We start from the raw sequence: 22,843 nt of genomic DNA, 5'->3' as shown, positions 1-22,843 counted from the left end.
GATCTTCTTCTGTTACTCTATAGTTGTTTCCAAGGAGGAACATAGGATGCCTCCTCTATTATACCACCACTGCATCTTATCCAGGTCAAGGAACTGATCTGTAACTGGAAGCAGATTAGGTATAGGATCACTGACATCTCAGGATCTGAAACTCTTCAAGCTACATCACTCCTTTTTTTTTTTTTTTTTTATCTGTTGATAGCTACCACTTATCCAACATTGGACTGTCTCATTTTCTTTACTTCTAGGTAACCATGGTATGAAATTCAATATTAACAGTGTTACACAGAGCCAAAGAAGACAATCTCTGCTATTTTGCAGCATTTTAAAATGCATTCTAAAGCCAAATTTGATCCTTTGGAATTTATATTGTTATGGGTATTTTACCCCATTATATATCCAATCTAGTTTTTAGTTTTATTTTAATCACTAAATTAAAGTAGTTTAATAAATAATATCAGCTTTAAATATCGTTTTACTAAAATATTTTAAAACATTTAAAACATTAGTATTTCATTTTCTCAAGTTAGTGATATATTAATAAGTTAGTATAGTGGTAATCATTTGTAATATATAAGTGTATCAAGTCAATACTTTGTAAACCATAAATTTGTATAGTGTTTATCAATTATATCTCAATAAAGTTGGAAAAAATAAATTACTATGAATATTTTTATAATTAAGTTAAAATAGTCACAGAGATAATTCAGGCCTTTAAGCTAGATATTAACCTAGTAGAATAGAATTTGAACAGCAACAGTTGTTAAAACACTTAAATCAATTTTATTTTAATAAATATCATGGGACTCCATTTTCTCTCCAAAGTAGGAAGTGTTCTACACAAATGGAGAGAACAGAAGTGCAATAACAGAGATACAAAGCACATGTGGTGTCTATGAGCACTTATGACTTAATGTGAAATCCTATGGGAAATTATCATTTGTTCTCCAACTAAGGAACAAAACTTTGTCCTGACTATATTAAATTCTAAGGAAGGTTCACTAAATGTTTTCACAGTGATTTTGTTTTTAATAGGCATTTTCTGGAATATAATTCAAACAAAACTAACTATATCTACATGTGGTTTTATTTATTTTTCTTTTAGGTGTTTCCATTGCTGAAGACTACTTGGAAATAGAAGAAATGGCTAATTGTCTCCCATTCTATGGAGTGATGGACTTAAAAGAAATTCTTAATGCCATATTAAACAAAAATGCAAAGGAAGTTTATGAATGTAGACCTCGTAAAGTGATAAGTTATTTGGAGGTATGCATTATTAGATTATGTAGGTTGTTTAGGTTTTAAGATACTTAACTGTTTATCAATAAAATAGTAAACATTCAAAATAGTAAAGTTTCTATTAGGTTTATTATATGTTTGCAAGAAGAAATACTACCAAAAAAAGAAAACTTCATTAAAAGTTTCACATCATAAAGTGGTTGTAGTAAACTCTATCATGGATCCTTACCATAACATTATTTCCTGAGTACATATTGAGGAAGAGCCCTATGAATGACACCCTTTATAGTGATGGTTTTTCTGAGGTTTTTTGTTTGTTTGTTTTTGTTTTTTGTTTGGAGTAGTTTTTCTGATTTTTAAGAAAGGATTCAAAATTTCTCCACTTTTACACCAAATACCTGTCTATAAAGGATTTTAAGCCCTGATCTCTTCAAGAGCAAAAAGGGAGAGTAAGTGAAAGATGTAGATTATTGAATAAATGGAAATTTTAGTTTTCTAGGAATATTTACCACAAATAAGAAATATAACTGGGTTAAAAAATGAATTCTAAAGTAATAGAGGATGGAAGAAGCTTATAAGGTTTTAAATGTTCAAGTATATGATAGTAGTGGGAAAACAATAGTGATTGTGTTTGAAGTTCTATCCCTTAGGTTTGGTATTTTAAAAACAAACCTGAATGTAAATAAAATCTGTTTTCTCCCTTTTAAAAAAAATGGGTCATTTTTGGTCAGACTCTTACCATGGTGTGTGCCCATTGCATTCTGAGGGTCAGACTTTTGGAAAGTCCACTTTTTACCCTTTCTGAAGATTGTATTCAATAGTATTCAGTGAGTCCTTCAAGAGCTTTGCCTTGTGGAACTTCCTAGCTTATTGTGGGAGCAATTTAACACGGATAGTTTCTAATGGCTTCAAAGGAATCTTTTCTTACAAAAGAGGTAGTATAAACTTAAACGAAGGTTGAAGGAGTTGAGGGGCATGTTTTGGGTATTGACGAACCATGCAGAAAGAAATACGATTTCAAAAATAACAAAAATGGTTGGATATTTAGATATAAATATTTTTACTAATATTATACTTCTCATTACATTAAGGCAATTGTGGATTGATTGTTAAGGAAGAGAGCCTGGGAAAAAAAGAACTTCCATAAGATCTACAGGCATATTTCCATTTAAGGTCAAGCTGAATAAGATGAATCAGAAATAAAAGATAGGAGAATAAAAGAAAAACCAAACAGAGGTACATATAAAAGTGAAGGAACGAAAGAAATTTAAAAATGAGTAATTAGTATCATATTCTCTATAGGGTAATAGTTGCTAGAAGACCATCAGGTATGGCTGCTAGATAGCAGTAATAATAGAAAAATAGTCAGGAGAAGACTTGCCAATGGCCGAACAGTGGAGCAGTGGTGAAAAAGTGTAGGCTGCAAGTCACATGGTGTTAAAAAAAGAGAGATTAGCTTGTCTGTGTTTCTGTGTTGTTGATGGGAAAGACTGACATAAAAGATTGGAGAGCGGATGTTCCAAAAGAGGCAGGAAGGAAGATGGGATAAAAGATATAAGCTTTAGAAAGGAGAAACTGTTCTCTTAAGAGCAGAAGAGAGGGAAAATGAAAGTAAAAATATTTTGAGGTAAACTTGAGAGAAGTGATGTATGTGATCCATGTGGGAAAGGAGTAGGAAAAGTTATCTGCTGAGAGTGAAGAGGCTGGGGAGGCATTGGGGATTTGAGTGTAGTAGAGAATATCTGAAAATAAGAGTTGTAGGTACTATAAGAGAAGGTTGATTAGAGAAGAATAAGATGTCCAAATGGCATTGAGGACTCATAAGAGCTAACACTGGTATTGGATCCAGCCAGGACAGTTTGGAAATTTTCTAACAGTACTTGGTACAATTTATCCAGCTGTAGCAATTAGCAAGATGAATATGTAGAACAAGGGGGTGAGTGAGCAAATTTGAACCCATAGTGTATATACAAGAAACTGTGTTATGTCCTAGAGGAATAAATATGGTTCCTAGAGGAACCTAAAGATGAATTAGGTTCTAGTAGGAATCAAAAATGAATGCAGGAAGCTGGAGATAATATCCTTAATGTCTCACTAACTATTCAGGACCTTAAGTAGGGAAAGATAAGAAAGGTGCTGGTGAGGCAGAAAATTAAGGAGGGATTGAGGAGATTACAGGTCAAATTAAAGAAAAGAATAGGTTTAGTTAGAGAGGAGTAGGATGGTTGGAAAGATAAAGGGAAGAGGGTGTGTGGTTGCAGAGAATAATATTAGGCTCACCTTCTTTGAAAAAAAAATTTTAATGTTTATTTTTGAGAGAGAGAGAAAGAGTGTGAGATGAAGAGGGGCAGAGAGAAGAGGGAGACACAGAATCCAAAGCAGGCTCCATGCTCCAAACTGCCAGCCAGACTCAGGGCTCAAACCCATGAACCTTGAGATTATGACCTGAGCTGAAGTTGGACACTTAACCAGCTGAGCTACCCAGGCACCCTTAGGCTCAAGTTCTTTGAAGTACAAGAATTTTTTTTAAATAAATCTTAAAAGAAGCTAGCTTTGCTAATACTATTTACCCCTAAACGCTCAGTTTTTCCTATCTCAGAAAACAGCATCACCATACTGAAAATGCAGACATTATCCTTGGGTCTATATCCATCATAACTAGTCCACCGGCAAGTCTTGACTCTACCTCCTGCTCGTGTCAGGAGTCTTTAAACCTCCTTCCATCTCCACTGCTATCACCCTTGTCAAAGACTCACCAGGACTGTAGTAATTGCCTGCAAGACTGCTTCTCTTCTTGACCTGCCTCAAACCATACTTCACACAACAGCAAAACTGATTGTTTTAAAATGTGAAGCAAATATTAGGCTCTTGCTTTAAAACCCCCTGGTTATTTCCCTGTGCATTCATCCTGTCCTAAAGGGTTATCTGGCCCCTACTTAACTCCCTTTCTTGTTTCCCTTTTCTACTTAGTAATTATGCTACACCCACAGTAACCATTCAGGTCTTTCTGTTACTTCTGCCTGAAATGCTTTTCTTACCCCATGATCTTTGCATTATTTCTTATTTAAATTGAAATTTAAATGTCACCTTGAAGAAGCTTTCCCTAACCACACAATCACTCTCTATCTTATTGCCTAGTTTAATTTTGCACACTATTACTTACTGAAATTTTCTTTGTCTTTTTATGTTTTGTTTCTCTGCACTAGAATAGAATATAAATTTCACAAGAACAAGGATGTTGTTTGTCTTATTCTTCTCTGTGTGTAGAACCTACAATAATGACTAACATAATTTGTGCTTCATATGTGAGTAAATGAGTAATAAAAAGAATATAATCAATTTTCTGCCTTCTCTCTTGCCAGAAATAACAGGTTTTCTGCTTCAGGGTGTATCATGGTAAAATGTATGGTTTTCTCTTCACAGGGAGAAGCAGTGCGTCTATCTAGACAGTTGCCGATGTACTTGTCAAAAGAGGACATCCAAGACATTATGTACAGAATGAAGCACGAATTTGGAAATGAAATTAAAGGGTGTGTTCATGGTCGCCCATTTTTTCATCATTTAATCCATATTCCAGAAGCTACCTAATTAAATATGTTTAAGAAATTTGTTCCTATTAAAATTGATAATAAAACGAGTCAGTTTTAAACCATCTTTGTATTATCATGTATTAAATGGTTATTTTATAAGTGAGGATTTACTGACTTGCATATTGAAAAAGGATTCAAAAACTGGAAAACTTAAATAAACTAACATTGACTGTTCATTTTAATCTGAAGAACCAGCTGTCATAATAATTATTGGTTGTAAACCCCAAACTCCAAATACCTAGTATTCTTGGGTGGTTGATTTACTAAGGGCTGTGGACTAAATCATGTCCCTAAAATTTATATGTTGAAGTCCTAACCCCTAGTGTGATGGTATTTGGAAATAGGGTCTTTTAGGAGGTAATTAGGTTTAGATGAAGTCATAAGAGTAAGGGCCCTCATAGTAGGATTAGTGCCCTTATAAGAAGAGACACCAGAGCTTTTGCTCACCCTCTCCTTTTCTCCTCCCAACCCCCATGTGAAGAAGGTGGCCCTTCATGATCCAGTAATAGAGATCTCACCACAAACCATGCTGACACCTTGATCTTGGACTTCTAGCCTCTAGAACTGTGAGAAAATAAATGTTGTGCTTTTAAGCCACCAGTCTATGGTATTTTGTTATGGCAGCCTGAGTGGACTTTTACACTGGGTCAGTCCCATGCAGAGAGAAATCACACAGACTGAGCTGGCATATCTGACAGAAGTTATCAATGTTGTTTAAAGTATGATGGGGAGACAGGGAGTGGGAGAAAGTGAGAAAATGAAGTTTAGAGGAAAAGAAGTTTAGCTTTCAAAATCCTGCCATTTACCTCTATTTTGGGGTAACAGTTTAGAAATTGCTGTCTCTTAAATGGAAATTATTGGGTTTTGGGGTCAACATTTGTCAGAGAACATGGGAAGATCCAGAGATTTAACAAAATTTAGGGTAACATTATTCATTGTGTTTGTGTCCTTTCAAAAACTAGATCCCCCAGTGTACCAAAACACTTAATTTGCAAAAAATTCGTTTTATAAAGTAAAACGTTCTATACTGGATACATGATCTCCGTATTCCATATCATCTCAAGTTTAAATTTTTTTTAAAATTTTTTTAATGTTTATTTTTTTTGAGACAGAGACAGAGCATGAATGGGGTGGGTCAGCGAGAGAGGGAGACACAGAATCCGAAACAGGCTCCAGGCTCCAGGCTCCAGGCTCCCAGCTGTCTGCACAGATCCCGACATGGGCCTCGAACTCACAGATCATGAGATAATGACCTGAGCCGAAGTTGGACGCTGAACCGACTGAGCCACCCAGGTGCCCATAAAAAACTTTTTTTTAATTTTTATTTTTTTTTGAGAGAGAGTGTGAGCATGGAGGGGCAGAGCGAGAGGAGACACAACTCAAAGCAGGCTCCAGGCTCTGAGCGTCAGCACAGAGCCAGGTGCGGGGCTCCAACTCACAAACCGTAAGATCATGACCTGAGCTGAAGTCAGACGCTTAACCAATGGAGCCACCCAGGCGCCCCAAAAAGTTTTAAATTTTTTTTTTTAATTATTTTTCTAAGCAAAGATCACAAAGACCTTGCCTCATGTTTTATTCTAATTTTTTTTTTTTAACCTTTTATTTGTTTTTGAGACAGGGAGAGACAGAGCATGAACAGGGGAGGGTCAGAGAGAGGGAGACACAGAATCCGAAACAGGCTCCAGGCTCTGAGCTGTCAGCACAGAGCCCGACGCGGGGCTCCAACTCAAACTGTAAGATCATGACCTGAGCCGAAGTCGGCTGCTCAACCGACTGAGCCACCCAGGCGCCCCAAGAAGTTTTAAATTCTTAAGACCCTTGTGTTAAGAGGTACAAATTGTGATACCCTAGAAATCTACCTGGGTACAAATTGTGGTACCCTAGAAATCTACCTGTAGACAGTCCTTTTTTCCTGCCAGCACAGTCCTCTTACCCATAACCTAAATAGTATATATTTTTTCCATTACCTCCTTTCAAAGTTTGGGGCCCCTCTCTAGGAGACATTTCTGGTAGTAATCCTTTTTTTTTTAATTTTTTTAAAAATTTTTTAACCTTTATTGACCTTTGAGACAGAGAGAGAGCATGAACGGGGGAAGGTTCAGAGAGAGAGGGAGACACAGAATCTGAAACAGGCTCTAGGCTCTGAGCTGTCAGCACAGAGCCTGACGCAGGGCTCGAACTCACGGACTGTGAGATCATGACCTGAGCAGAAGTCGGACGCTCAACCGACTGAGCCACCCAGGTGCCCCAGTAGTAATCCTTTTTAAAACACTGGGTAAATTGGGGCGCCTGGGTGGCGCAGTCGGTTAAGCGTCCGACATCAGCCAGGTCACGATCTCGCGGTCCGTGAGTTCGAGCCCCGCGTCGGGCTCTGGGCTGATGGCTCAGAGCCTGGAGCCTGTTTCCGATTCTGTGTCTCCCTCTCTCTCTGCCCCTCCCCCGTTCATGCTCTGTCTCTCTCTGTCCCAAAAATAAATAAAAAACGTTGAAAAAAAATTTAAAAAAAAATAAAACACTGGGTAAATTGAAGAAAGAGAGAAGCCTACAGAGACATAAAAGATGAAATTTGCATCATACATTTGTACCAGCAAATGTATGTAAGCAAAATTTAGTACTCATTTTGTAGCTGATAACAGTCAGTTGTTGCAAAAGGTCCTACAATGGCCTCTAAAACAAAGCTTTTTCTTCGCAGTTATGGGTCATGCCGGATGAGACTAGTAGTACTGACGGCAGGTATTTATTACCTATTTGCTAGATACACTATGCACTTACCTTGTATGATCACATTTAATCTTCACAACAAATTTAAGATTGTAAGTACTATTGAGACTCTAATCCTACACATCCTGCCATGAGAAATGGCCCTCAAGAGTCATTAGGGACAACAAAAACATAAGGGGTAAAATGAAAACTATAAAACATTTCCTGGCGCCGCTGTAAGGAATGCTACATCACCTTTGGGCTGCAACGCTTTCTCAGCGAGTCTGGTGGGTGGGATCGCGGTTGGTCCAAAAGAGGCCCCTTCTCTGGGCATCTTAGGAGTCTGCGGAAGCCCCGCCCCAACGCACTGCCGGGCTTCCTTCCCCATCCCCCACAAGCCCTTGCGGCCGCCGTGGCACCACCGGACAAAATGGCGGGAGCGGGTGGCAGCGACGGCCAAGCCCTGGCTCCCAGGATGGAGGTAACGGCTGATTCATTTTGGTCAGCTGGCGCTAGGCATTACGGGCAAGGGGAGGAGATATAGAGAGAAAGAAAAGCCCACCCCAAATTGCCCATTTTTCTCACTAGCTTGCGGTTTGGCCGTGGAGAGGGACGACCCTCAGGGAGTGAATTCTTAAAGTGCTCTTGAGACCCAAGGGCTTAGTTTAAGATCCCACCCATAGCTGGAGCGCAGAAGTGACGCCAAAGCCATGCAGAGGCGAGGCTTGCAGGCCTCTCTTGCTTGGCCCTTTTGCTTTGAGGGTAGCCACGCGTGGTCCGGCAGTGCCTACGACGTTTAGTTTAACCTGAAAAATGTTAGGCCCTAATTCACATGGACAGGTTTTTGTTGTTATTTTCACTGGCTATTTGATTCTCTGTGATCTTATGCACATTTTCTGGCTAGAAATTGCCAGCTATCTCACCAGCAGCCTGCATTTCTTAAGTAAAAATGTAAATATGACCTGTTTATTGGGCCCCAAAATTTTGACCCACTAACTTAAAAACCAAAGTTGCCGGGCAAATTAAAATACCAATAATATTAAGGTATTTAAATGAATTAGACTTATTCTTGGAATTGGAGCATTCTAGATTGACTATGGCAAACCAGTGTTGGTGGATTCATAGTTAATAAAAAGAATCTTTGAGGTGGCCTAATCCAACCCAATTTTGCAGACAAATAATTAAATGATTTGCCTAAGTGTCCATAGATGCTCTAGTACTGTACTAGTTCTACCTCAAATGTCATTACCATAAACAAAACAAAGAAAGGTAAGTAGTGAAAGAAAAAATAAATTTGTACTGCAAAGCCAAATAAAAACTGATTTGATATTGTCAATTACTTCCTATCATAAGCATCAATAATTAAGAATTAACTGTTACCTTGGTCTAATCTGTTGGTTGATCTCAACCTAAACTTAAAAATTTTTTAATATTCTAAACCTTTACTGTTTCCAGTAATACTAACAACACACCACTTAACTCTCACCACTATTGCCTTGAGATTGTTTTCTCTGCTTATTTTTTATTACACTTTTTATTACTCCTTAAGCCACTACAGACTCATGTAAGGATACTTTTTCTAGTTTTTAAACTCCTGTCCCAGTGGTTATCAAATTTGAGCCACACAAATTGGAACCACTACCCTATCCTATATCAGAGCTCTCCCAACAATCTCAAGTTCATTCCTTTTAGCTCTTTATTTTTTCATCTCTGTAGTAAAGATGTTGAACTTGACCCCCAAGTACACAATCATTTCTAACATTCTATGATTTTGTTTCTTTCTATGTTGTCTTGAATGTTCATTAGCAGGACCTGGAATAACCTTGTTGCAGTTATTTAATTGAGTTAATCCCTGTGTTACTATTGACCATATTTAAGTACCTCTGAACTAGCCCACTTTTTCCATAAAATATTTTAAATTAATCAGTGGCAGGGGTGAGTGGAATAGATTTCTTCCACCCTACTCAAAGTGGACTAGAAATCACTCAACAAATTCCTCCGTCTCTAATTGTATATTCATTTCCTTGTTTTTTCAATAACATTTACCAAGTGTCATGCTCAGTGCTGAAAAGAGAAGACATTCTTTGCCCTCTAGAGGAGAAAAACTATTGCCATCTAATATGATGAATGTTAGGAGGATATGTAGTATATACTACAGGAGTTTAAAGGGGCACCCACTTCAACTTGGAGAAACTAGTAAGCTGAGCCTTGATAAAGAATTAGCTGGGAGGGGCACCTGGGTGGCGCAGTCGGCTAAGCGTCCGACTTCAGCCAGGTCACGATCTCGTGGTCCGGGAGTTCGAGCCCCGCGTCAGGCTCTGGGCTGATGACTCAGAGCCTGGAGCCTGTTTCCGATTCTGTGTCTCCCTCTCTCTCTGCCCCTCCCCCGTTCATGCTCTGTCTCTCTCTGTCCCAAAAATAAATAAACGTTGAAAGAATTAGCTGGGAGAAGAAAGAAAAGAAGGGTATTTCAGGCAGACGGTACAGCATGTGCCAGTGCATTGATGAATGCAAGGAATTCTACATCATTGGATCTTGAGTAAATGGAGATTTGATTAGAATAATAGGCAGTACCTTGATCATAAAGGGTCTGAGGCCTCTAAGGATTTGGGAAATTTTATCATAAGTGTTGTGAAAATCCATTAAATTTCAAAGCAGGTAAGTACACAGTAAGGTTCAGAAGACTTTAGCCGGTTAAAACCAGATAGAGCAAGTTAGCGGGCTACTTCAGAATTCAGACAATGTGAGTGATCCAAATGAAAAGAGATAAAGGTTTTGTGGAGGCTAACAGAGTCTATTTGACAGGTATTGAGGCCCTCATAGCCTTGCGGGGGTTTTCAGTTTGCCCCCACATGGGATGATGCCATAATAGAATTAAAGTGGAAAAGAAGTCTCTCCTCATTTGGCTAATTTATGGTGATAACATTACTAGAAGAATGGAGGCTCCTTTGGCTTTCCTTCCTACACTAAGAAGTCAGAGTAATTTCAGCTAATCGTTCTGAGTTTCTCACGGACTAGGAAAATCATTCAGTATCTTTTTAAAAATGAAAAAAAATTTTTTTAATGTTTTATTTTTGAGAGCAAAAGAAAGAATGGGAGCAGGGGAGGGAAAGAGAGAGGGGGAGACAAAGAATCCGAAGCAGGCTCCAGGCTCTAAGCTGTCAGCACAGAGCCTGATGCAGGGACTAAAACTCACGAGCTGTGAGATCATGACCTGAGCTAAAGTCGGATGCTTAACCAAATGAGCCACCCAGGCACCCCCTTTTTAAAAAAATTATTAGATCAGGTGTTTAAGTTGTAATCTAGGCTTGTATCTGGGGCCTTTTGGAAATCAACCTAAAGTTTCTAGTTGTTCCTTAAATGAAATAGTTTTACTTATAAAGGACTTCAATAATTCAAATATAATTTCCTAGAAAATTTACGTTCAGATGATTAGCAAAACAAAATAATAGTTGTCAAATTTAAAATTATATTTAATGCTGAACTGATTTGATTTTGAAGAACTCTCTCATAGGCATTTTATGTTTTATAATTTAGATCATAGAAATGAGTGATGAGTTAAGAAGCAAGCAAGAAATTGTGAATGGATTGAATATATTTTTGGAAGAAAATGGTATGTTTTCAAAAGTTTATTCCTTTAAAAGACATTTTTGGTTTTAAATTTGCTTTCATTTTATCTAAAGATGTTGATAAATAACAGCAAGTTAACTTGCAGGACAATGATCCTATTCTGCCCCAAAATATATTTTAAGTAATTCACTAATAATAATATCAAAAAACATTTCTGTGTGTCTTTATATATAAATAGCTAAATGTACATAAGTTCCTTATAACCTATTTTTAAATTCCTTGCACTTTTTTGGATCTGTCTCCTTAGCTTCCCTAATTACATAAAAAGAACTATCATAGATCAAACATTTTCCCACATACATAGTGACGATCCTTGATGTCCCACATAAAAAGTAAGATTCCCCTCCATACATGTAGTTTCTAATTTGTCAAAGATTTTTTATAGGCACAATCAGATTGTAGCTATTTTTTGCACTTAAAACCAAAGTTGAATGTACAATACTTCTCTGCTTCCAAAGTTGGAAGAAGGATACTTCATATTTTCTAGATTTCTTCAGATGAGAAGTTTGAGGATGCCCTGTATATACTAGTGTAAGAGTATGGCCCCAAGTCAATACTTCTCAAAACTTTACTGTGCATTTGAATCTTTTGGACATCTTCCTAAAATTCATGTCTGATTCAGTAGTTCTGGAGTAGGATCTGATATTGTCACATTTCTACTGGCTCAGATAGTCTGGAGTAGGATCTGATATTCTGCATTTCTCACATTTCTATTTGTTAACACAATTTATGTGCACTGGGTTAATAAGAGTGCATATAATCCTTTGGCTAAATGCTAGATTCTTGAAGTAGAATACAGATACATTTTTTTTAAATTTTTTTTTTTTAACGTTTATTTATTTTTGGGACAGAGAGAGACAGAGCATGAACGGGGGAGGGGCAGAGAGAGAAGGAGACACAGAATCGGAAACAGGCTCCAGGCTCTGAGCCATCAGCCCAGAGCCTGACGCGGGGCTCGAACTCACAGACCGCGAGATCGTGACCTAGCTGAAGTCGGACGCTTAACCGACTGCGCCACCCAGGCGCCCCCAGATACATTTTTTAATACAAACATATACTGAAAATCAAATAATCAGAATTATGACTCTGTTTATGGTTCTCTATTCTCAATTTCCATTGGGAAGTTGGATTTAGATTTTCTTATGGGACATCATTCTTTATTTAAGAAGTTGGACTTCTATATTCTCAGAAATGCTACTGAGGTTGCTGGTTCCAAAATGGCCCCCATCAATTCTTACCTTCTTGTACCCACAAGCCATTCCCCCATTAAGAGGTGAAGAATGTTCCTTCACTTCTTTGAATCTGAGCTAGTTTATGATTACTTTGGCCATTAGATTATAAGTGACACTATATGTCTTCTAAGATGAAGTCATAGGAGCTTCGTAGCTTTCCTGCAGGCTCGCTTGAAACAGCTTCCCTGGGGAACTCAGAAGAAGTCATTCTTTCTACGTTGAGTCTGTTTTAGAAAACACAAGCTAGCCAGGTGGAGAAAAGATGCTTGACTACTTTTTTCCCAGTTGTTGAACCATCCTAAGCTCAGGTGTCAGACATTGAGGGAAGATGCCTTCAGATGTCTCTAGCCTCAGCTATCATCTGTTTACAACTATATGAAACACCCCCAGTGAGAACTGCCCAGCTGAGCTCTTCAGCCCTCAGAACCACAAAAGATAAATTGTTAAACCACTAAGTTTTGAGGTGGTTTTTAAATTTTTTTTAATGTTTATTTATTTTGAGGGAGAGAGAGACAGAGTGCGAGCAGGGGAGGGGCAGAAAGACAGGGAGACACAAAATCTGAAGCAGGCTCCAGACTGAGCTGTCAGCACAGAGCCCGCGCGGGACTGGAACTCATGAAATGTGAGATCCTGACCTGAGCCTAAGTCAGACACTTAGCCGACTGAGCCACCCAAGCGCCCCTGAAGTGGTTTATTATACAGAGACAGAACACTTATATTATGCCAGTTTGAGGAGACTTATTAAAATGTTCTGTTGATCTGTCAGAAAATGATCAATATAGGAGTTGCAAATTCATCTGAAATTTTCATACAAAATATTGTAGTCTTTTTAATATAAATTTATTTATGAAATATCTGGCATTTTAATTTCTTCTCATAAAAATGTTCTAGCATTAAAGAATTTATATTTATGTTTTATGATCATGCTTTTGAGATTGGAGATAATACTACTTTTGAGGATTATTTAAATATCTGATTTTCAGCTCTTCCACATATCATGAGAATTTTCCATTTTCACCTGTCCATGTTGTCACCTATCCATGGGATCAAACTATGAGTGAGAAAAAGATTAATATTGTTTACTGAATATTAACTTTTCTTTTTTCTTTGATTCATGCTATGATTTGTCTATATATTGCTCTCCACAATAGTTTCTTAAAGGAATCTCCTTTGGGCACTTTACCACTTTCATAAAGAATGATTTTAGTGACATTTTAAATTTATTCACTCACTCCATTTTCATCAGACATCTGTCATAAACCATCTTAGGGAATTCAAGACCCAGAGGGATTCAAAATTAAATAAAACATAATCTCTGCCTTTAGGAAGATTTGGTCTATTAGAATAGTCCACAAATAACTCTATTAGAATCAATATTTTTGAATGAGAGGAATAAAAATGCAGGGAAGTTCAGAATAAATGAAAATCACATCAGTAAGGGTGATCAGCTTCACAAAGAAAATTGCACAGCTGGGCTGTGGGCCTGGGAATTTATCTTGTTGGCATGGTTTTTTGTTTGCTTTATTTTTTCCCACTTCTCACTTTTAATGAAATATTTTCACATTCTTTCATCATGGGTTATATTATGTTGAGTATACTTTTAACATAATTTTTATTCCATTTATTTAAATTTTAAAAAAGCAGTTCACCCACTTTTCCAACTCCCCACCCCTAGCCTCTACAACCACCAATTTGCAATCTGTACCTATTAGTTTTTTAGATTCCACGTATAAGAGATCATATGGTATTTATCATTCTCTGACTTATTTCACTTAGCATAATACCTTCTAGGTCTGTCCATGTTATTACAACTGACAAATGTTACAAATGTTTTTTTTTTTTTTTATATGAAGTTTATTGACAAATTGGTTTCCATACAACACCCAGTGCTCATCCCAAAAGGTGCCCTCCTCAATACCCATCACCCACCCGCCCCTCCCTCCCACCCCCCATCAACCCTCAGTTTGTTCTCAGTTTTTAACAGTCTCTTATGCTTTGGCTCTCTCCCACTCTAACGTCCTTTTTTTTTTTTTTTTTTTTTTTTTTTCCTTCCCCTCCCCCATGGGTTCCTGTTAAGTTTCTCAGGATCCACATAAGAGTGAAACCATATGGTATCTGTCTTTCTCTGTATGGCTTATTTCACTTAGCATCACACTCTCCAGTTCCATCCACGTTGCTACAAAAGGCCATATTTCATTTTTTCTCATTGCCACGTAGTATTCCATTGTGTATATAAACCACAATTTCTTTATCCATTCATCAGTTGATGGACATTTAGGCTCTTTCCATAATTTGGCTATTGTTGAGAGTGCTGCTATGAACATTGGGGTACAAGTGCCCCTATGCATCAGTACTCCCGTATCCCTTGGGTAGATTCCTAGCAGTGCTATTGCTGGGTCATAGGGTAGGTCTATTTTTAATTTTCTGAGGAACCTCCACACTGCTTTCCAAAGCGGCTGCACCAATTTGCATTCCCACCAACAGTGCAAGAGGGTTCCCGTTTCTCCACATCCTCGCCAGCATCTATAGTCTCCTGATTTGTTCATTTTGGCCACTCTGACTGGCGTGAGGTGATACCTGAGTGTGGTTTTGATTTGTATTTCCCTGATAAGGAGCGACGCTGAACATCTTTTCATGTGCCTGTTGGCCATCCGGATGTCTTCTTTAGAGAAGTGTCTATTCATGTTTTCTGCCCATTTCTTCACTGGGTTATTTGTTTTTCGGGTGTGGAGTTTGGTGAGCTCTTTATAGATTTTAGATACTAGCCCTTTGTCCGATATGTCATTTGCAAATATCTTTTCCCATTCCGTTGGTTGCCTTTTAGTTTTGTTGGTTGTTTCCTTTGCTGTGCAGAAGCTTTTTATCTTCATAAGGTCCCAGTAATTCACTTTTGCTTTTAATTCCCTTGCCTTTGGGGATGTGTCGAGTAAGAGATTGCTACGGCTGAGGTCAGAGAGGTCTTTTCCTGCTTTCTCCTCTAAGGTTCTGATGGTTTCCTGTCTCACATTTAGGTCCTTTATCCATTTTGAGTTTATTTTTGTAAATGGTGTGAGAAAGTGGTCTAGTTTCAACCTTCTGCATGTTGCTGTCCAGTTCTCCCAGCACCATTTGTTAAAGAGGCTGTCTTTTTTCCATTGGATGTTCTTTCCTGCTTTGTCAAAGATGAGTTGGCCATATGTTTGTGGGTCTAGTTCTGGGGTTTCTATTCTATTCCATTGGTCTGTGTGTCTGTTTTTGTGCCAATACCATGCTGTCTTGATGATGACAGCTTTGTAGTAGAGGCTGAAGTCTGGGATTGTGATGCCTCCTGCTTTGGTCTTCTTCTTCAAAATTCCTTTGGCTATTCGGGGCCTTTTGTGGTTCCATATGAATTTTAGGATTGCTTGTTCTAGTTTCGAGAAGAATGCTGGTGCAATTTTGATTGGGATTGCATTGAATGTGTAGATAGCTTTGGGTAGTATTGACATTTTGACAATATTTATTTTTCCAATCCATGAGCAGGGAATGTCTTTCCATTTCTTTAAATCTTCTTCAATTACCTTCATAAGCTTTCTGTAGTTTTCAGCATACAGATCCTTTACATCTTTGGTTAGATTTATTCCTAGGTATTTTATGCTTCTTGGTGCAATTGTGAATGGGATCAGTTTCTTTATTTGTCTTTCTGTTGCTTCATTGTTAGTGTATAAGAATGCAACTGATTTCTGTACATTGACTTTGTATCCTGCAACTTTGCTGAATTCATGTATCAGTTCTAGCAGACTTTTGGTGGAGTCTATCGGATTTTCCATGTATAATATCATGTCATCTGCAAAAAGTGAAAGCTTGACTTCATCTTTGCCAATTTTGATGCCTTTGATTTCCTTTTGTTGTCTGATTGCTGATGCTAGAACTTCCAGCACTATGTTGAACAACAACGGTGAGAGTGGGCATCCCTGTCGTGTTCCTGATCTCAGGGAAAAAGCTCTCAGTTTTTCCCCGTTGAGGATGATGTTAGCTGTGGGCTTTTCATAAATGGCTTTTATGATCTTTAAGTATGTTCCTTCTATCCCGACTTTCTCAAGGGTTTTTATTAAGAAAGGGTGCTGGATTTTGTCAAAGGCCTTTTCTGCATCGATTGACAGGATCATATGGTTCTTCTCTTTTTTTTTGTTAATGTGATGTATCACGTTGATTGATTTGCGAATGTTGAACCAGCCCTGCATCCCAGGAATGAATCCCACTTGATCATGGTGAATAATTCTTTTTATATGCTGTTGAATTCGATTTGCTAGTATCTTATTGAGAATTTTGGCATCCATATTCATCAGGGATATTGGCCTGTAGTTCTCTTTTTTTACTGGGTCTCTGTCTGGTTTAGGAATCAAAGTAATACTGGCTTCATAGAATGAGTCTGGAAGTTTTCCTTCCCTTTCTATTTCTTGGAATAGCTTGAGAAGGATAGGTATTATCTCTGCTTTAAACGTCTGGTAGAACTCCCCTGGGAAGCCATCTGGTCCTGGACTCTTATTTGTTGGGAGATTTTTGATAACCGATTCAATTTCTTCGCTGGTTATGGGTCTGTTCAAGCTTTCTATTTCCTCCTGATTGAGTTTTGGAAGAGTGTGGGTGTTCAGGAATTTGTCCATTTCTTCCAGGTTGTCCAATTTGTTGGCATATAATTCTTCATAGTATTCCCTGATAATTGTTTGTATCTCTGAGGGATTGGTTGTAATAATTCCATTTTCATTCATGATTTTATCTATTTGGGTCATCTCCCTTTTCTTTTTGAGAAGCCTGGCTAGAGGTTTGTCAATTTTGTTTATTTTTTCAAAAAACCAACTCTTGGTTTCGTTGATCTGCTCTACAGTTTTTTTAGATTCTATATTGTTTATTTCTGCTCTGATCTTTATTATTTCTCTTCTTCTGCTGGGTTTAGGCTGCCTTTGCTGTTCTGCTTCTATTTCCTTTAGGTGTGCTGTTAGATTTTGTATTTGGGATTTTTCTTGTTTCTTGAGATAGGCCTGGATTGCAACGTATTTTCCTCTCAGGACTGCCTTCGCTGCGTCCCAAAGCGTTTGGATTGTTGTATTTTCATTTTCGTTTGTTTCCATATATTTTTTGATTTCTTCTCTAATTGCCTGGTTGACCCACTCATTCGTTAGTAGGGTGTTCTTTAACCTCCACGCTTTTGGAGGTTTTCCAGACCTTTTCCTGTGGTTGATTTCAAGCTTCATAGCATTGTGGTCTGAAAGTATGCATGGTATAATTTCAATTCTTGTAAACTTATGAAGGGCTGTTTTGTGACCCAGTATATGATCTATCTTGGAGAATGTTCCATGTGCACTCGAGAAGAAAGTATATTCTGTTGCTTTGGGATGCAGAGTTCTAAATATATCTGTCAAGTCCATCTGATCCAGTGTCTCATTCAGGGCCCTTGTTTCTTTATTGACCGTGTGTCTAGATGATCTATCCATTTCTGTAAGTGGGGTGTTAAAGTCCCCTGCAATTACCACATTCTTATCAATAAGGTTGCTTATGTTTATGACTAATTGTTTTATATACTTGGGGGCTCCGGTATTCGGCGCATAGACATTTATAATTGTTAGCTCTTCCTGATGGATAGACCCTGTAACTATTATATAATGTCCTTCTTCATCTCTTGTTACAGCCTTTAATTTAAAGTCTATTTTGTCTGATATAAGTATGGCTACTCCAGCTTTCTTTTGGCTTCCAGTAGCATGATAAATAGTTCTCCATCCCCTCACTCTGAATCTAAAGGTGTCCTCAGGTCTAAAATGAGTCTCTTGTAGACAGCAAATAGATGGGTCTTGTTTTTTTATCCATTCTGATACCCTATGTCTTTTGGTTGGCGCATTTAATCCATTTACATTCAGTGTTATTATAGAAAGATACGGGTTTAGAGTCATTGTGATGTCTGTATGTTTTATGCTTGTGGTGATGTCTCTGGTACTTTGTCTCACAGGGTCCCCCTTAGGATCTCTTGTAGGGCTGGTTTAGTGGTGACAAATTCCTTCAGTTTTTGTTTGTTTGGGAAGACCTTTATCTCTCCTTCTATTCTAAATGACAGACTTGCTGGATAAAGGATTCTCGGCTGCATATTTTTTCTGTCTAGCACACTGAAAATCTCGTGCCAATTCTTTCTGGCCTGCCAAGTTTCAAAAGAGAGATCAGTCACGAGTCTTATAGGTCTCCCTTTATATGTGAGGGCACGTTTACCCCTTGCTGCTTTCAGAATTTTCTCTTTATCCTTGTATTTTGCCAGTTTCACTATGATATGTCGTGCAGAAGATCGATTCAAGTTACGTCTGAAGGGAGTTCTCTGTGCCTCTTGGATTTCAATGCCTTTTTCCTTCCCCAGTTCAGGGAAGTTCTCAGCTATTATTTCTTCAAGTACCCCTTCAGCACCTTTCCCTCTCTCTTCCTCCTCTGGGATACCAATTATGCGTATATTATTTCTTTTTAGTGTATCACTTAGTTCTCTAATTTTCCCCTCATACTCCTGGATTTTTTTATCTCTCTTTTTCTCAGCTTCCTCTTTTTCCATAACTTTATCTTCTAGTTCACCTATTCTCTCCTCTGCCTCTTCCATCCGAGCCGTGGTGGTTTGCATTCTGTTTTCCATTTCCTTTAAAGCGTTTTTCAGCTCCTCGTGACTGTTCCTTAGTCCCCTGATGTCTGTAGCAAGAGATTCTCTGCTGTCCTGTATGCTGTTTTCCAGCCCAGCGATTAATTTTATGACTATTATTCTAAATTCACTTTCTGTTATATTATTTAAATCCTTTTTGATCAGCTCATTAGCTGTTGTTATTTCCTGGAGATTCTTCTGAGGGGAATTCTTCCGCTTGGTCATTTTGGATAGTCCCTGGTGTGGTGAGGGCCTGCAGGGCACTTCCCCTGTGCTGTGGTGTATAACTGGAGTTGGTGGGCGGGGCCGCAGTCAGTCCTGATGTCTGCCCCCAGCCCACCGCTGGGGCCACAGTCAGACTGGTGTGTGCCTTCTCTTCCCCTCTCCTAGGGGCGGGATTCACTGTGGGGTGGCGTGGCCCGTCTGGGCTACTTGCACACTGCCAGGCTTGTGATGCTGGGGATCTGGCGTATTAGCTGGGGTGGGAAGGCCAGGTGCACGGCGGCAGGGGGGGCAGGCTTAGCTCGCTTCTCCTTAGGTGATCCACTTCAGGAGGGGCCCTGTGGCAGCCGGAGGGAGTCAGATCGCTGCCGGAGGTTTGGCTCCGCAGAAGCACAGAGTTGGGTGTTCGCGCGGAGCGAGCAATTTCCCTGGCCGGAGCCGGTTCCCTTTGGGATTTTGGCTGGGGGATGGGCGGGGGAGATGGCGCTGGCTAGCGCCTTTGTTCCCCGCCAAACTGAGCTCTGTCGTCCGGGGGCTCCGCAGCTCACCCTCCCTTTGTCCTCCAGCCTTCCCGCTTTCCGAGCAGAGCTGTTAACTTATGACCTCCCAGACGCTAAGTCGCGCTTGCTGTCGGAACACAGTCCGTCAGGCCCCTCCGCTTTTGCAAGCCGGACTCGGGGGCTCTGCTTGGCCGGCGAGCCGCCCCTCCGCCCCGGCTCCCTCCCGCCAGTCCGTGGAGCGCGCACCGCCTCGCCGCCCTTCCTACCCTCTTCCGTGGGCCTCTCGTCTGCACTTGGGTCCGGTGACTCTGTTCTGCTAATCCTCTGGCGGTTTTCTGGGTTATTTAGGCAGGTGTAGGTGGAATCTAAGTGATCAGCAGGACACGCGGTGAGCCCAGCGTCCTCCTACGCCGCCATCTTCCCAGAATCCCCACAAATGTTTTTTATGGCTAAATAATATTCCATTATATATATAAACCACAATTTTTTTTATCCATTCATTCATTAGTAGACACTTAGGTTGCTTACATATTTTGGCTTGGTAAATAATGCTACAGTGAACATGGGGGTGCATATATCTTTTCAAATAAGAGTTTTATTTTTGAGGGGATGTATACCCAGAATAGGGATTGTTGGACCATATGGTAATTATATTTTTAATTTTTTGAGGAATCTCTATACTGTTTGCATGTGGTTGTACCAATTTACATTCCCATCAGCAGTGCACAAGGGTCCCCTTCTCTCCACATCCTTGCCTACACTTGTTATTTCTTGTCTTTTTGACAACAGCTATTCTAATACGTGTGAGGTGATATCTCATTGTGGTTTTTATTTGCATCTCCCTGATGATTAATGGTGTTGAGCATCTTTTCATGTACACATGAGCATCTGTATGTCTTCTTTGGAAAAATGTCTGTTCAGATACCCTGCCCATTTTTTAATTGATTTGTTTGCTTTTTAAAGGAAAAAAAATTGGAACAGGAAAGAAAAGGTGACTTGAACACTGTTTATTTCCAAAAAGGACTTGCAATGATTACCATTAAAGAACAAATAAAATGAGATAAAAACCATTAACATAGATGAAGACATTCAAATTAAATAGTAAAGGAAAAAGAAAGTGAAAGAATACAGAAAAGACAAGATGAAAACGCTCTCTGGGTGGACAGCACAGCCAGAGTCAATAGGAAGAAAGGAAGAGGCCCTTGGGTTGGAGGGAACCTGTATTGTTTGATCACTGCCAAAGTTCTTCCCTTTCTCCTCCTCACCCATACCTTATAGGACTCTGCACTAATAATTAATCCCAGTGCCTGGACATCCTTCACCTGGCCAAAATCTCCTGTGTGTGTGTGTGTGTGTGTGTGTGTGTGTTCCAAAACAGTGAGGTAAACTCTAAACCCTAGCACTTATTTTGTTTGCCATTTATTTAATGCTTAGTATACTTAGTATTAAAGTCACTTAGTATTGCAATTTTTCTTGGGTATAATTTTATCTCTGCTTATCTTTATCACCTAGCATGGTGCCTAACCCACAAAGCAATCTATAATTATCTGTATATTTGAATGATGACATTTTATTTAGCACACTCTCCCTTTAATTTCAAGTCTGGAGGTATTGACAAACCAATACTATTCTTAATCCCCATCCAAAGGAGAGTCCTAGGAAATAAGATTAGAGGTTCATTTGGAAGCAAATTTTGAAGGGCCTTGAATATCAGGCTAAATATTTTCAACTTTAGTAAGAGCAGCTAAAAATTTTTAAGCAGGGAAGTAACATAATCAGAACTGTGTGTTAAGAATATAAATTTAAAACATGTTGAAAATGAATTGGAATGGATAAGAATAGAGATGAGGAGGTTAGTTGAAAAAAATCACACTGCAAAATTCCATTTACATTATATCTTAAGTGTCTTAGTAATCTCATGTTCATTGTGTTCATTCAACATAGAAGAAGTTTCTTTAGAAGAGCTTGAAGAATTTGACATTCTTGAGGTATAAAAATACATTATTCAAAACTTAAATTCAATCAAAGTAAATTTTAAGGCATATATTTTTATTTTGTATTTTTCAGTTCTAAATGATTCTTTTTTTTTTTCAAAACTTTATTTTATTTTATTTTTTTTAGTAATCTCTATACCCCATGTGGAGCTTGAGCTCATGACCCGAGGTCAAGAGTTGCATGCTCTTCTGACTGAGCCAGCCAGGGACCCCTTCATTTTTCAGTTCTAATATTTGCCAGTAAAATGTGTTCATTAGTGACTCTGGATGGTGATCAAACCATACTTAACAAGAATGTCGAGTTCATGGTGCACATGGACAAAAAGATGCTTTAAATTCATTTAATTTACCTTGATTTTCATAATAGCAAATTTCTGATGTTTTGCCTGGGGGAAATGTATATTTTATTATCCTTCTCTATAGCCTTTCTGGGCTCCATATTCTTATTGTAGTCTCTATACTTTCTCCTGCGTTCTACAGAGGCCTGAATATTTCCAGATCACCTCTTGTTTGTTCTTTTCTTTCCCAACTACCAATTATACTTACTCTCTTAATTTGGTTGATCTTGGCCAATTGTTAAAAAAAATTAGATTGAAAGGGACTTGTATCAATGTGAATGATATAAAGATACATTCTATCATAACGGGAGAAAAACTATGGTGTGGATGACTAGGATATTTGGATTTTAAAATGAATCAGTTGCCCTGAAATTAATCTCTATAAATAATTGAATTTCAGGCAATTTAGGGATATACATTTTGGGAGAGAATTGCATACTCTCATATACATGTTAAGCCTGATCCTAATATACATTTTTCTTTTCCCCAAAGGAGGAAGAAACAGAAACTATAAGTGAAGATGGTAGTTCAAAAGAAGCACATGATATGTCAGTGAAATACACAAATTTCCTTAAAATCTATAACTTTTATTCAAATATAAGACATATATGTCCTATATTTATGAATCACCAGTAGTGTAGAATGTGGGCCTTTGAGTTGGAAAGCTTCAGGTTTAAATTCCAGCTTTATCTTTTATTAGCTCTGTTACTGTAGACTATTCAACTTCTATGTGCATCCTCTGTGTTGTATAGGGAAAATAATTTACTTTGCCA

The 22,843-nt window shown here is 38.5% G+C and overlaps 1 protein-coding gene across 1 annotated transcript in view; it reads left to right on the top strand.

Annotated features, from left to right (window-relative positions):
- The window catches only part of PMS1 (PMS1 homolog 1, mismatch repair system component), a 98,890-nt gene extending 93,879 nt beyond the window's left edge, over positions 1-5,011 (top strand). Inside the window, exons 14-15 of the mRNA XM_047084289.1 lie at positions 1,106-1,266; positions 4,663-5,011. Of these exons, the coding sequence (XP_046940245.1) occupies positions 1,106-1,266; positions 4,663-4,827 (326 nt within the window). The 3' untranslated portion in view covers positions 4,828-5,011. The remainder of the gene's footprint in view (positions 1-1,105; positions 1,267-4,662) is intronic.
- The last annotated feature ends 17,832 nt before the right edge of the window (positions 5,012-22,843 follow it).

This window comes from Lynx rufus, unplaced genomic scaffold (assembly GCF_022079265.1).
Source record: "Lynx rufus isolate CCGP_SWC_20201006 ecotype Redwood Valley unplaced genomic scaffold, mLynRuf1.p SCAF_2, whole genome shotgun sequence".
NCBI classification, from domain to species: Eukaryota; Metazoa; Chordata; class Mammalia; order Carnivora; family Felidae; genus Lynx; species Lynx rufus.
This window is presented reverse-complemented; position numbering and strand designations above follow the sequence as displayed.